General features: G+C 41.5%; 1 protein-coding gene across 1 annotated transcript in view; it reads right to left on the bottom strand.

The window, feature by feature from the left end:
- Window positions 1-13,848, bottom strand: part of LOC101418937 (adhesion G protein-coupled receptor E1-like) — a 150,437-nt gene that overhangs the window by 120,774 nt on the left and 15,815 nt on the right. Inside the window, exons 4-7 of the mRNA XM_012525549.3 lie at window positions 6,686-6,841; window positions 6,476-6,595; window positions 4,956-5,102; window positions 1,678-1,827 (exon numbers count right to left, since the gene is read on the bottom strand). Coding sequence (XP_012381003.2) covers window positions 1,678-1,827; window positions 4,956-5,102; window positions 6,476-6,595; window positions 6,686-6,841 — 573 coding nt within the window. The remainder of the gene's footprint in view (window positions 1-1,677; window positions 1,828-4,955; window positions 5,103-6,475; window positions 6,596-6,685; window positions 6,842-13,848) is intronic.

Genomic DNA, 13,848 nt, shown 5'->3' with positions numbered 1-13,848 from the left:
CTAGGTGGAGTGTGAGAGGATATGTCTATGTCACATTTGGCCTGATAGCGTTAAAAAGTGGGTGTGCTTTCTCTCTTCTGTCTTTCCCCTCTACTTGATGAAAGCAGGGGTGCCAAGATCCTAAGGGACAGAGGAGCCAAAAGATGAGACAAGACTAGAACCCAAGCAGCCCACTGATGAAGAAAATCCACACTGGGTTGTGTGAGAGCAAGAAATTTCTGTTGTGTTAAACTAGTTCTCAAGTTTAACACATCGTTCTCAAGTGAGAGTGATTTCACCCCACAGGGGACATCTGACAATGCCTGGAGACATTTTTTGTTGTTGCTGATAATGATTTTGAGGGATATTGCTAAACAATCTCCACTGCACAGGATGGGCCCTCATAAAAAAGAATGATCCAGCCCAAAGGCCAACTGTGCCAAAGTTGAGAAAGTCTGACCTAACTAACACAGATCACTGTGCCAGTACGGGGTCCAAACCCCCTCTGAGGGTTTCTGAACCTTGGAATATGGAGTTGATGGAACAGAACATTTTGGGGGGAAATTAATTTGGAAAGAGTTTAAGGACAAAAACTGTCATGGTTCATACCAGTTCACTAAACATGAGGAGTAAACAGGCAAAGCCCACTACGGACTCTAGGGGTATAAGGTATACGGCCCTGGAGAGTTGGAATGAGAAGTCCTTTGATATGAATGTAGAATAATTTGGAGTCTCCAGAGGAAGCAGGAACGATCCATGGTTGGAAGTTACAGGAGAGTAGTTTATACTTAGTACTATTAAAGAGAACTCTAACCAAGGAAGGGACTTCTTGTAATGGTAGTGAGCTCCCCACTTCCAGAATTATTCAAGCATAAATGCTTGGTCTCTTGTCAGAGACGGCAGAGAAGGAATTTACGCTCTGCCCATGGAGTTGGGTTGGTTGCCTGATTTTCAATACTTTGGGGCTCAAGAAGATTTTCTTCACATGAAGTGAAACCTGAACAGGTAACTCAGATAAAATAGGTAATAATTTTACAGAAAGGGAAAGTCCATGGCCTTACCTGTTTGGCCTGGCTCTCGTCTTTGTTGGGGATACTGAATGGGTTCCTGAGATCCTCTAGAGGTGTATTAGACAATCTCTAATGTGCCTTTCAACTTTACCCCTCTACTATCCTTCTTCTAGCAATGCTAGCAGCTAGTGGCACTCAAAAGCATTTTTAAGGAAAGCAAGCATGTACTTCCTCTAGGAGGTTGAAGACTATAAAATAGGTTCAGCATCATGATAGACAGCCTCTAAAGATATTCTCCAAGAAGTACAGTTCATTTCCCCATCATTTGAAACTAGGCTGATTGTGGCAAGAATAACACTCTGGAAATTCCCAGTCCAGGCTTTAGGAGGACTGTCAATTCTGCTTTCTTCCTTTTGGAATATTCCTTCTAGGATGTTAGCTACAATCCTATGAGGAAACCCAAATAGTCACATGGTAATGCCCATGAAGAAAGCTGAGGATCCCAGCTGAGCCTCTTTGGGTCTACCAGCCATCCCAGAGCCCCAGCTGACACCAAGCGAAACAGAAAAACCATGTGGTTCAACCCATGGACTCGTGCACAATAACATACGGTTGTTACTGTTAGCCAGTAAGTTCTGGGGTAGTTCGATATCTACTGAGAAGTCCTCAGTGTGACTGGAAGAATTACCTTTACATTGGAAAACATCTGTTTTTCCCGGGGTCCATGGATAGGTTGAAAAGAATCCAGGTAGGCAGGAGCAATTGTATTTTCCCGGGATGTTGATACAGACAGAATTGGGGCCACAAAGAGTCAAATTCCTGGAACATTCATCCACATCTAAGGAGAAAGTAGGTCTAAGTCAAAAGAATGAAGGATGCTAAGGCTATCGCTGCTCACCATTGTCTCCCCACTGATGGAAGCCAATGGGCTTCCCTGGCTCCCATCTTGCCTTCTTAAACACATTTTCCTTGCTACAGTGAAAGAAAATATTTGGGGGCATATTCATGATGCACGTATGGTAGATTGAGTTATATACCCAAGGGTGGAAAAAGCATGGTTTTCATCTTAATCTCATTCCTGTGGGTATGAATTCATTGTAAACAGGATCTCGTGAAGACCTCATTTCTATTTAAGATATGGCCTGATGAAATGAGGATGGGTCTTAATCTGGATTAACGGAGCCCTCTATCATCAGAAGAAATTCAGACAGTAGGAGAGAAAGCCATGGGGAGGAACCAGAAACCAGAAGACAAAGGACAGGATCTCACCATGTGATGGGAAAGCCAAAGAACCCAAGGATTGTCAGTCAGCCAGGACACTAGCGACCCCAGGAGAAAGTGAGTCATCTTGCCTCTGAACCGTGAGCCGATAAAGTCTGTTGTTAAGTCAACCCATCGTGTGGTATTCGTCTTAGCAGCCTGGGAAACTGAGACACCAGGCAAATCCTCTGATAGTGCTCCCCAGGGCTCAGGATAAAATCCTAACTATTACTGGGATGTACAAGGTCCTGAAAATCATGCCCTAACTATGTTCTCCTGGCTCATCCTTCACTTCTAATCCCTGGGTGCTTCATAATTCTATTGCATTACAAATCTGTCGGTCGGTTCTCTCTTCCTCTGTTCCTTCAGCATTTAACCCATTTACTCTCCTCTTTCCCTGATCAATCTCAATTTATCCCTAAGATTTCACTATATTATTAAAAATAATAACAGTATATACCCAGAAGAATTGAAAACAAGAACTGGAACTGATATTTTTACACTGCTATTCATAGCAGCTCTATTCACAACAATCAAAAGGTGGAGACAGTCCAATTGTCTATCCATGGATGAATGGATGAACAAAAAATGGTATACACATATGATTGACTATCATTTAGCCATAAAAAGGAATGAATTTCTAGCTCATACTACAAGTTCGATGAGCTTTGAAAACTGTATGGTGAATGAAATAAGCCAGCCACAAAAAGACAAATATTGTGTGGCTCCACTTATATGAAATATCTGGAATAAGCAAATTCATAAAGATAGGACATTAACTAGAGGTTATCAGGGGCCAAGGCAAGGGAAATGGGGAGTTATTGCTAAATGGGTCCAGAATTTCTGTGGAGGTTGACAAAAATGTTTAGGTAATGGATGGTGGGTATGGTGGCACAACATTGTAAATGCCAATGAATTGTACACTTAAAATGGTAGACATCAGATATGTTGTGTTATACATGCATTACCACAATAAAAAATTTTAAGTGATGATGGTGATGAGAGCAGAGATGCAGCAGATTGGAAGGTGCATGGACAGTCTGGGCTCAAAGTTTTGGTCCTGCCATTTATGGCTGTGTGCCCCCGGGCAAAAAAAAAAATCACTGTGTGCCTCAGTTTCCTTATGTGTCAAATGGGGGTAACAACCCTATCTTCCTCAAAGGCTTGCTTAGAAGAATAAATGATCTGACATCTGCAAATCTCTGAGTACACAGCCTGAGGCATGTCAACCTTCATGGAAGTTAACTAAAATAAAAAATTACTTGCTAACGCATTGAACTTTCTTTGTGGTGGGCATTGAGCTAAATCTTTTACATACAAATGCTCACAGCAGCCCTAGGAGGTGCATACTAATATAATCTCTAGTAGTTGGAGGAGAAACCTGAGGCTTTAAAAAGTCTCACAGTCTAAGAAACCATTGCCTAACGCAAGGTCCAGAAGATGCTTTCCTATGTTTCCTTCTAGGAGTTTGATAATTCTGGCTCTTCTATTTAGGTCTTTGATTCATTTTGAGTTGATTTTTGTAGAAGGTATAAGGTTGGGGTCCTCCTTTTTTTTTTTTTTTTTTTTTTTTGCAAATGGGGATGCGGTTTTCCCAACTCCCTTTGTTGGAGAGACTATTCTTGGAAGTGTACTTGGCCCAATGGATAGGTCGTCTGCCTACAATACGGGAGGTCCACAGTTCAAACCCTGGGTCTCCATGACCTATGTGGAGCTGGCCCTTTTGCAGTGCTGATGCGTGCAAGGAGTGCCCTCCCACGCAGGAGTGTCCCCCTCATAGGGGAGCCCCATATGCAAGGAGTGCACTCTGGAAGGAAGAACATCCAGCAGGAAAAAAGTGCAGCCTGCCCAGGAGAGGCATTGCATACATGGAGAGCTGACACAACAAGATGATGCAACAAAAGGAAACACAGATTCCCGGTGCTGCTAACAAGAATGCAAAATGACACAGAGGAACACAGAGAGAATGGACACAGAGAGCAGACAACGGGTTTTGGGGGGGCAGGTAGGGGAACGAAATAAAAAATAAATCTAAAAAAAAAGAATATTTGTAGAAGAGTTTAGTCCTTTGGTGGGAACTTTGCCTCTGAGCCTTCATATTTGTTGTTCCCTTCTGCTCAAACAGCCTTCCCCAGATATCCAATAGCTCTCCCTTCACTCCCTTCAGGTTTTCTCAAATGTCAGCTTCTCAGTGTGGTCTCTCTTTGCTGCTCTATCAAAATCAGTATTCCTTATCCATCTTTCCCGTCTTATTTTTCCCTCTTTTTATTTAAAAACCCTCCACATACACCAAACATACAGTTTCACCTCCACCCTATACCCTGGTGACCTCTATTCTACTTTATATCTCTATTTCTAGACATCTATTCTCAGTCTACCTTATATTTCTTTGTCCCTTTTAACTATACCTGACATATAATATATTCACTTTTTTCTTGTTATTATATACCACCCACTGTCAGAGGATAAGTCCCAGAAAAGCAAGTATTTTTGCCTCTTTTATTCACCACTATATCCCTAGTCCTCAAAATAGTGCCTGGTGCATAACAGGTGTTGAAGAGGTTTGTGTTAAATGAGTGAATGAATGTCATTATCTTCAGCTCTGCAGATGAGGGTCCTGAACTCTGCTGAGATGCATCCTCATCTCCTACTGTTAACTTTGCAAACAACTTTGGATCTGAGTTCCCAATGGGCACTTCTGCTTACCTTCACACCTCCCTCCTGGACCCTGGAAACTCAGGTTTCCACTGCTGGATGCAAATCCTGAGTTGCAGGAACAAGAGTAGCTTCCGAAAGTGTTATGGCAACTTGCGTGCTCCGGGCAAGCTCTGGGGTTGGCACATTCTTCCACATCTGGCAAGTGGGAGAAAACCCGAGGTCAAGGAATGAGGAACTAGCACAGGAGGTTCATTCTGCATGTGGGTAACCTGTGGCAGATGGTTGTTGTGCTCCTCAGTTTCCATGTTCCCCCCTTAAAACTGAGCACACAATGGAAGACATTTCTCAGCCTCTCTTGCAGTGAAGTATGGCAATGAGAATAAATTTTGACCAATGGCAAATAAACGGAAGGATGCTAAATAGTTTCAAAATGTCATTGCAATAGATTTCAAGACGGCCACAGTCCTTCGCCCCTACCTGTACACACAGCTTTCATATTGATTGACTGCAATATGACTTTGTATCCACCATCAAAAGGTGGATTCTCTTGTGACTAGTAATGGAAGAAATTGTAGCATTGATGTGGAGAAAGTGGCCACGGTAGTTGCTGAGGGCAGCGAAAGGGAAGAAGAGGTGTGATATGGGGGCATTTTCAGTACTTGGTGTTGTCCTGAATGGTATTGCAGGGACAGATGCACGACATTATATATCCTGCCATAACCCACTGAATGAGCTGCAGGAGAGTGTGAACTACAATGTAAACTATAATCCATGTGGTATTGGAATGTGCCAAAATGTATTCATCAAATGCAATGAAGGTGTCCCAGTGATGAAAGAGGTTATTAATGTGGGAGGAATGGGGGATGGGGTGGGGAAGTGGGGTATATGGGAGCCTCATATTTTTTAATGTAACATTTTGTGTCATCTATGTGTCTTTAAAAAAAAAAGACAGTAAATTTTTTTTTTAAAAAAGAGATATTTAGAAGGTAAATTCCCCAAGACTTGATGACAGATTTGACAAGAAAGGGGAAGGATGATAAAGAATAACACTTGATAAAGAATAAAGTCTTAATTCAAATACCTTCAGGAAGAAGTTCTGAGGTTTAAGTCTGAGCTCTCTCTACTGCAGATTTTCTCACACTTGGCACTATTGACATATGGGGGCAGATAATTCTTAGCCTTGAAGGGCTGTCCTGTGCATTAACAGCTTCCCTGGCCTCTACCCACTGGGTGCCAGTAGCCAGTTTTCTGTCCCTTGTTGTAGCAACCAAAAACATCTGCAGATATTACAAATGTCCCCCCAGAGAATCACTCTAGGGACAAGAACTTCCTGTTCTCTCAAGTACAGGCTGATCCTCTATTTGAGTCATAGTAGGTCCTTAATAGGAATTCACATCCTAGATCTTCCTCTGATTAGCTGTGAATCTTTCAGCAAGTCACTTCAGCTCTCTAAGCCTCAGTTTCCTCATGCCTAAAATGAGAAGCATAATTTCTACCTCATTCATGTTCAAATGAGGTGACTCTTAATTATTTAGTCAGGAAAATCATGAAGAACAGTTCCTCTATACCTTCACAGATAGAGTTTTTGGAGATGAATCCAGCGTGGCAGGTGCAACTGTAGCTTCCCATGGAGTTAGCACAGTCAGAATGCTCAGGGCAGACCCCACTGAGGATGCACTCATTTACATCTAAGAAACAGCAGAGGACGGTGAGCAGGCAACACGTTTAGCCAACCCAAAGGGAGGTGTGCACCAGAGACCCCTGTCTGAGATAATTACCTGAACAGGCAAAACGACCTGGCTTTCTTGAGATCCAGTTATTTCCCGTTGGAGAAGAGAAACCACGCAAACAGCTGCACTTGTATCTCCCCGGCAGGTTGGTGCAGACCGAGTTAGGACCACAACGTGGGGGATGTTGAGAACATTCGTCTACATCTGTACGGAGAAAGAGTCAGGGTCACAGATCTGCCTCATCCTGTGTAGCAGAACGTATTTCCCAAATATTCCATCCCATAGGTTCCTCTTACAATGTGACTGTGGGATGTGCATTCCCTCCTCTTGAATAATCTAAGCAAGCTTGAGATTATGGTGAAAGTGATGCTAGGTCATAAAAATACAATGTACTCCCACCTTGTTCTCAAGAGATGCATACTCTTAGAAAGTAGCGTCCAAGTTGCAAGAAAGCCCAAGCTGGAGGGAAATTGTCCAGCTGTCCAGCTGGAGGGAAACCTCATCTCCCTGATGGAGCAGCAAACCAACAGCTAGCACAAACTGGACAGCCATTGGAGTGAGCCTTCTTCAAGGTAGATGCACTAGCCCCCAAATGAGTCAACTTCACTAACTCTTTGTGGAGCAAAGAAGGCCATCTCACCAATGCCACCTCATACTGCAGAATCATCTGAGCAAATTAGACAACTGCTGTTGTTTTAACCTATTCAGTTTGCCAGCAATAAGTAACTAGAACACCATGCAAAACTACCACTAGGAATTTATGCTTCACATTACCCATAGGGTTGTGTAGTCATGGAACCAAGTGTGAACTTCTCCAAATCTTTAGCCCTGTTCTGCCAAGCCACCACAAATAAACTTGCCATGCACTTGTCATGCAAATGCAACTTCAAAGAAAGTATCCTTAACTCCCAGCAGACTGTTACTTACTTTTCTAGAGAGGAGTGTGGAGCTGCCCCTGTGCATAAAGATAAATGTATGGGGATGTTCACTTCTCTTTGTCTAGAGTAGTAAAAGATTAGAAACAACCTAAGTGTCTTCCAACAGCAGAGTGATCAAATATGGATTGACATTAAGAATATAATGCATTCCTTTATTCAAAAAAATTATTAAAATAATCAATATTTATTTTAAGGCACTGTGTGGGGGGCAGGAGAAAGGGAATTCAAAGAAATGCATGTACTTCTGTAGTATCTATCATTTTCTAGATAGGATTGTTAACCTCACCTCCACAAATTGAAAAGCAAGGTCCTAATATCCAGCATATATAAAGAAATTCTACATCTAGAAAATAAAGAGAAATAACCCATTTTTTAATTGGGCAAGTAATTCGAATAGACACTTTAGCAAAGATGAAATACAAATGGCTAGATGTATTCACCAAATGCAATGAATATCTCATGATGATGGGGAAATAAAACACATGGAAAGATGCTTAACATCACCAACTATTTGGGAAATGCAAATCAAAACTATAATGAGAATGAGAGAGCATATATAGTTCAAGTGGTTGAGCACCTGTTTCCTATGTACTAGGGCCCAGGTTCAATCCCTGGCAGCTCCTAAGAGCAAGCAAACAAACAAATGAAGACTCCTACTCTCATTGGGGAGTGGATGTAGCTCAGCGGTTAAGCATCTGCTTCCCACATAGGAGGTTCTGGGTTCATTCCCTGGTACCTTAAAAAAAAACACTACAAAGAGGTATCATCTTGCACTATTAGACTGCTTACTATTAAAAAACAACAACAACAACAACAACAAAAACCCAGAGAACTACAAGTGTTGAAGAGGATGTGGAGGAATGGGAACCCTCATCCACTGCTGGTGGGAATGTAGAATGGTGCAGTCACTGTGGAGGACAGTTCAGCAGTGCCTCAAGAAGCTAAGTATAGACCTGCCATATGATCCATCAATCCCGCTGCTGGGTATATACTCAGAAGGACTGGAAGCAGGGACACAAAAAGATATAAGTATGCCAATGTTCATAACACTATGGCCAAAAATTGGAAGTAATTCAAGTGTCCATCAACAGACAAATGGATAAGCAAATTGTGTAATGTACATACAATGGAATATTACTCGGCAGGAAGAAGGAAGTATTGACACATGAGCCAACATGGATGAATCTTGAAGACTTTATGTTGAGTGAAGTAAGCCAGTCACTAAAGGACAAATATTGCCTGATCTCACTGATATGACCTAAGCAAATTGAGCAGACTCATAGAGCTAGAGACTAGAAGATGGGTTATCAGAAGACAGGGAGGGAGTAGAGCGTGGTGAGTCAATGCTCAACATGGGCAAAATCTATGATAAAATTTGGCAGTGGGTGGAGGTGATAGTGTTGCGGGGATGTGAATGGGGTCGACGGCGCTGGACTGTGAGGGCGACCAGGGTAAGGGGGCTGGGTTGGACTGTTCGTGGAACTGGGAGGAGGGCTGGAGGAAATAACAGTTGAAGTCAGGGGATTTGTAGGTCTGTGATTAAAACTACCGTGGTGGGAATGTCCTTTTAGCAAATATGGCAGGGGAGGGTCACTAGTGCAGGGCATCAGTGGTAGGGGCATGTGGGTAAAGCACACTTCAGGCATGCTCCTGTGGAAAATGAAAGTTCTCTTTCTTGTCATAGGGTGTTATCTCAGTGGGTGGAGACCCCCACAATAAACAAGAAAATATTAAATTCCCATGTTGGGGAGTCATTCTATGTTCTCAAATAGAGGGGCAAGAGTCTCTTCAGAACACAGGCAGTCCATAATAAAAGAAGACAGACCAATATGTCAAGCCCTCAAAATTAATTCATGTATCTATGAAGTTATTCTTCAAAAATTGCAACTTAATGGTTACTGTTGGTTCCGAGGGGAGGGGAAGGGAAGAATGAGTGGCGCATGGAGCATTTTTAGGGCATTGGAATTGTTCTGTCTGATCTTGCAATGATTGATACAGGCCACTGTGCATTTTTTTAGAACCTATAAAATTTACGGTGCAGAATGGAAACTATAAAGAAGCTCTTGACCATGGTTAGTGGCAATGCTTCAATAATTATTCATCAATTGTAACAAATGTACCTTACTCATGTAAGATGTATTTTTTTAAATTTTATTTTTTTAAATTCATTTTTAAAAAATATTACATTAAAAAATATGAGGTCCCCATTCATCCCCCACCGCCCCCACCCCACCGCTTCCCCCACAGCAACACTCTCCCCCATCATCATGACACATCCATTGCATTTGGTGAATACATCTCTGGGCATCACTGTACCTCATGGTCAATGGTCCACATCATAGCCCACACTCTCCCACGTTCCATCCAGTGGGCCATGGGAGGATCTACAATGTCCAGTAATTGTCCCTGCAGTACCACCCAGGACAACTTCAAGTCCCGAAAATGCCTCCACATCTCATCTCTTCCTCCCATTCCCCGCATCCAGCAGCCACTGTAAGATGTTATTAATAGGAGAAAATGTGAGAGGGGAAGAGGATGGAGTATGTGAAAATCTCCTTTATTTTCTATTTGACTTTTTTGTAATGTAATATTTCTTCGAAAATAAAGTGGAAAAAAAAAGACACTGGGGGAACATACAGAGAAAACAGAAGAAATTGTCACTGTACATAAAAGATAACAGATCATACAGTGATGAAGGAAACAATGCAAAAAATTACTTTTTAATTTTTTAATGTTTTATTTTTATTCCTTGTATTTTTTATTTGGCTTTGTTTTGAGGGAGGTTTTGGATTGCAGAAGAGTTGCAACTGTGGCAGGGGAGATCACTGGTGTGGAGTATCTGAGGTATAGGGACGTGTCGGGATGAGTGCACCTGGGGCATGCCTCTATGGAATATAAATGTGGTCAAGTGGTCAATGGATATTGTTTCGATGGGTGGAGACCCATACAGTAACCAATAGAATATTGATTTCCCATCCTGGGGAGTCCTGCTACCTTCTCTAATGGAGTGGCAAGGATCCCTAGAGTTCATGGACAGTGCCTAGCAAAAGAGGACAGATCAATATGCCAGGCCCTTGATATAGATGCTTGTACTTATGAGCCTTGTTCTTCAGAAATTGGAATGTAGCCTAGTAATATATATTGCCCAAGAGTTACCTCCTGAAAACCTCCTTGTTGTTCAAATGTGGCCTCCATCTAACTCAAACTCAGCATATAAATATACTACCTTTCCCCTGTGTGGGATATGATTCCCAGGGATGAACCTTCCTGGCACCAAGGGATTAGTACCCAGTGCCAATAAGCAATGCATTTGGAAAAAAGATCTTGGCCAAAAGGGGAAAACATTAAGTACAAATGAAGTTTTATAGCTAAGAGATTTCAAAGTGAGTTGGGAGATCATTGTAGAGGTTATACTCATGTACATCTCAGGAGGATCTGACTGAGTGTGCACAGTAAACAGTGCCTCAAGCAGGGTGGCTTCTGAGGGCTCTAGAGACATCTGGACACTATAGGCAGCACAGCCAACTCCAGGAATTCAGCACCCTGTCAGTGGGCCTTTCCTTGGAATATATGATTACCTATCAGGAAGTGGATGTGGCTCAAGTGATTGGGCTCCCATCTACCATATGGGGGCCCCTGGGTTCAGTTCCTGGGGCCTCCTAGTGATGGTGAGTTGGCCCACACCGTGAGCTGACACAACAAGGTGACACAACACAAAGACACAGAGGAAAGACCATGAGAGACACAACAGAAACCAGGTTTGCTGAGGTTGCTCAAGTGATTGAATGCCTCTCTCCCACATCAGAAGTCCCAGGATCACTTCCCAGTGCCTCCTAAAGAGAAGATGGGAAGAGAGGATAAGCAGACACAGAAGAACATGCAGCAAATGGACACAAAAGCACACAGTGAGTGCAGGTGCAAGGCGGTGAGGAATAAATTAAAATAAATAAAATAAAAAGACAACCTATCCCTCAATGTATTGGAGTTAGACTCATTTATAATTTTCCTTCACATGGTTCTTAACCCCCTTTTATTTGAACCTATATTTAGAACTATACCCATTAAATATGTGTCCCAGAGACTTAAATCTTCTGACTGTTCATGTTGTGGTTTAGTCCTGAATCTTAGTAGAGTTGCAGCCAGTCCTGACTCTCCCATTTATCAGACTTGTCCAGGACAACTAACAAAAGGATGATGGTGGACAATGCCCATTCCAAAAAACAAAGAGTATCTACAACTGCAAGCAAGACAGTTCCACCCATCTGCCCCATGGAATTTAAGCCCCCTCTCAGTTGGAAGCAGTGTGGGCATCGTCATCCCATAATCCTCAAAATTGAGGAATGAATAAACATAAAGGGGGAAATGCAAACTATGGCCTAAAGTAGACTGATTATTCTAGCAATGGAAGAACTTGTAACATTGACATAAAGTCAGTGATTATTAGAGGTTCTCAGGGGAGGGAGAGGTAAGAATAGGTATAACAAGAGGCATTTGGGGGACGTTGGAATTGTTCTGAACTACATTGCAATGGCAGATACAGGCCATTATGCATTTTATCAAAAACTATAAATTGTGTGGTGCAAAGTGTAAACCGTAATGTAAACTACAGATCACAGTTAATAGCAAAACTTCAATATATATTCATCAATTGTAACAAATGTACCATAATAATGAAAGATGGTGTTAATGGGGGAAAATGTGGGAGGGGTAGAGGGTGGGTTATATGGGAATCTCCTGTTTTCAATGTAACATTTACATAATCTAAAGCTTCTTTAAAAATAAAAGTTTAAAACCAAGTCTCCACCAGAGTACTGAGCTCATGGAATAACCCATGAACTAAAGTTCAAAGATGAAGGAGTCTATTAGCAGCTGAGTGGATCATCAAAATGTAATATACATATACAATGGAATATTATTCAGATATAGAAAGAAGTGAAGTTCTCATACATGTGACAGCATGGATGAATCTTGAAGAGATTATGTTGAGTCAGATAAGCCATATGCAAAAGGACAAATATTGCATGTAGCAGTTTGATATTTTTGATGAATTCCAAAAGAAATATTGGATTGTTTTTAAACTGGTCTTTTTCTCTTACTTAATTAAGTAAAACTCTTGTGTCAGTAAGGCGTTGACTATCCCCCCTCCCCTTGGTGGGTGGGGACTCATAGATAAAAGGCATGGCAAAGGACAGAGTTGAAGGGTTTTTGATGTTGGAGTTTGATGCTGAGGCCTTAAGCTGGAGACCCAGCAAGTGAGCACACAGAGGAAAGAGAAGCAAGTCTCAGGAAAAGAGGAACCCAGGAAGCCTGAACCTTTACAGACATCAGCAGCCATCTTGATCCAACACACGAAAATAGACTTTGGAGAGGGAACTAACGTAAGCTTTATGGCCTGGCATCTGTAAGCTCTTACCCCAGATAAATACTCTTTATAAAAACCAACTGATTTCTGGTATTTTGCATCAGCACCCCTTTGGCTGACTAAGACATTACATGATTCAAGTTATATGAAATACATATTAATAGAATAAGCAACTTAATAGAGACATAAGATAGATCAGACGTTACTGGAGGCTGAAGTGAGAAGGGAATCGGAGGTTACTTATTGCTTCATGGATACAGAATTTCTGTTTGGAGTGATGAAGAATTCTTGGTAATGGATGGTGGTGATGGTAGCACAATGTAGTGAATTTAATTAAATACCACTTACATGCTTAAAAATGGTTTTAAAATTAAATTTTTTTAAAGATGAAAGATGTGCTACTCTTTTAAACCACACTAGAAATGAGTTATTTTATCCAGAGGTTGGCAAAATTCATGGATCAAATCCATGATTTTGAAATTCTGGGCCAAATTCAGTCTGCAATCTATTTTTTAAAACAAAGTCTTATTGGAACACATACATATCCATTCATTTACAGGTCATCTGCGGTCGATTTCATACTTCAATGGCAGCGTTGAAATCATCAGCCCACAAACCTCAAATAGCTACTATCTGGCCTTTAACCAAAATGTTTGCTACTCCCAGTCTCATTCATAGACATAATTGGGTCTTTACCAGCAAGTGGAGAACTTAAATTAAATGTAGACAAAGAACTTAATTCATTCTAGGAATTATTTAAATTTCTAGTATTTATCTTAATAGTAGCTCTTGAGACTGCCCATGTGTCTAGCATGCTGCATTCATTTTGACATTGAATCCTCCCAACTGTCTTTGATGTAGGTACCCTTCTACAACCATTTAACAGATGAAAACTTTGAGGTTTAGAGAGA

The sequence above is a fragment of the Dasypus novemcinctus genome, chromosome 19 (assembly GCF_030445035.2).
Source record: "Dasypus novemcinctus isolate mDasNov1 chromosome 19, mDasNov1.1.hap2, whole genome shotgun sequence".
In the NCBI taxonomy this organism is placed as follows: Eukaryota; Metazoa; Chordata; class Mammalia; order Cingulata; family Dasypodidae; genus Dasypus; species Dasypus novemcinctus.
The sequence above is the reverse complement of the archived record's forward strand: the minus strand, read 5'-3'. Positions and strand labels throughout refer to the sequence as shown.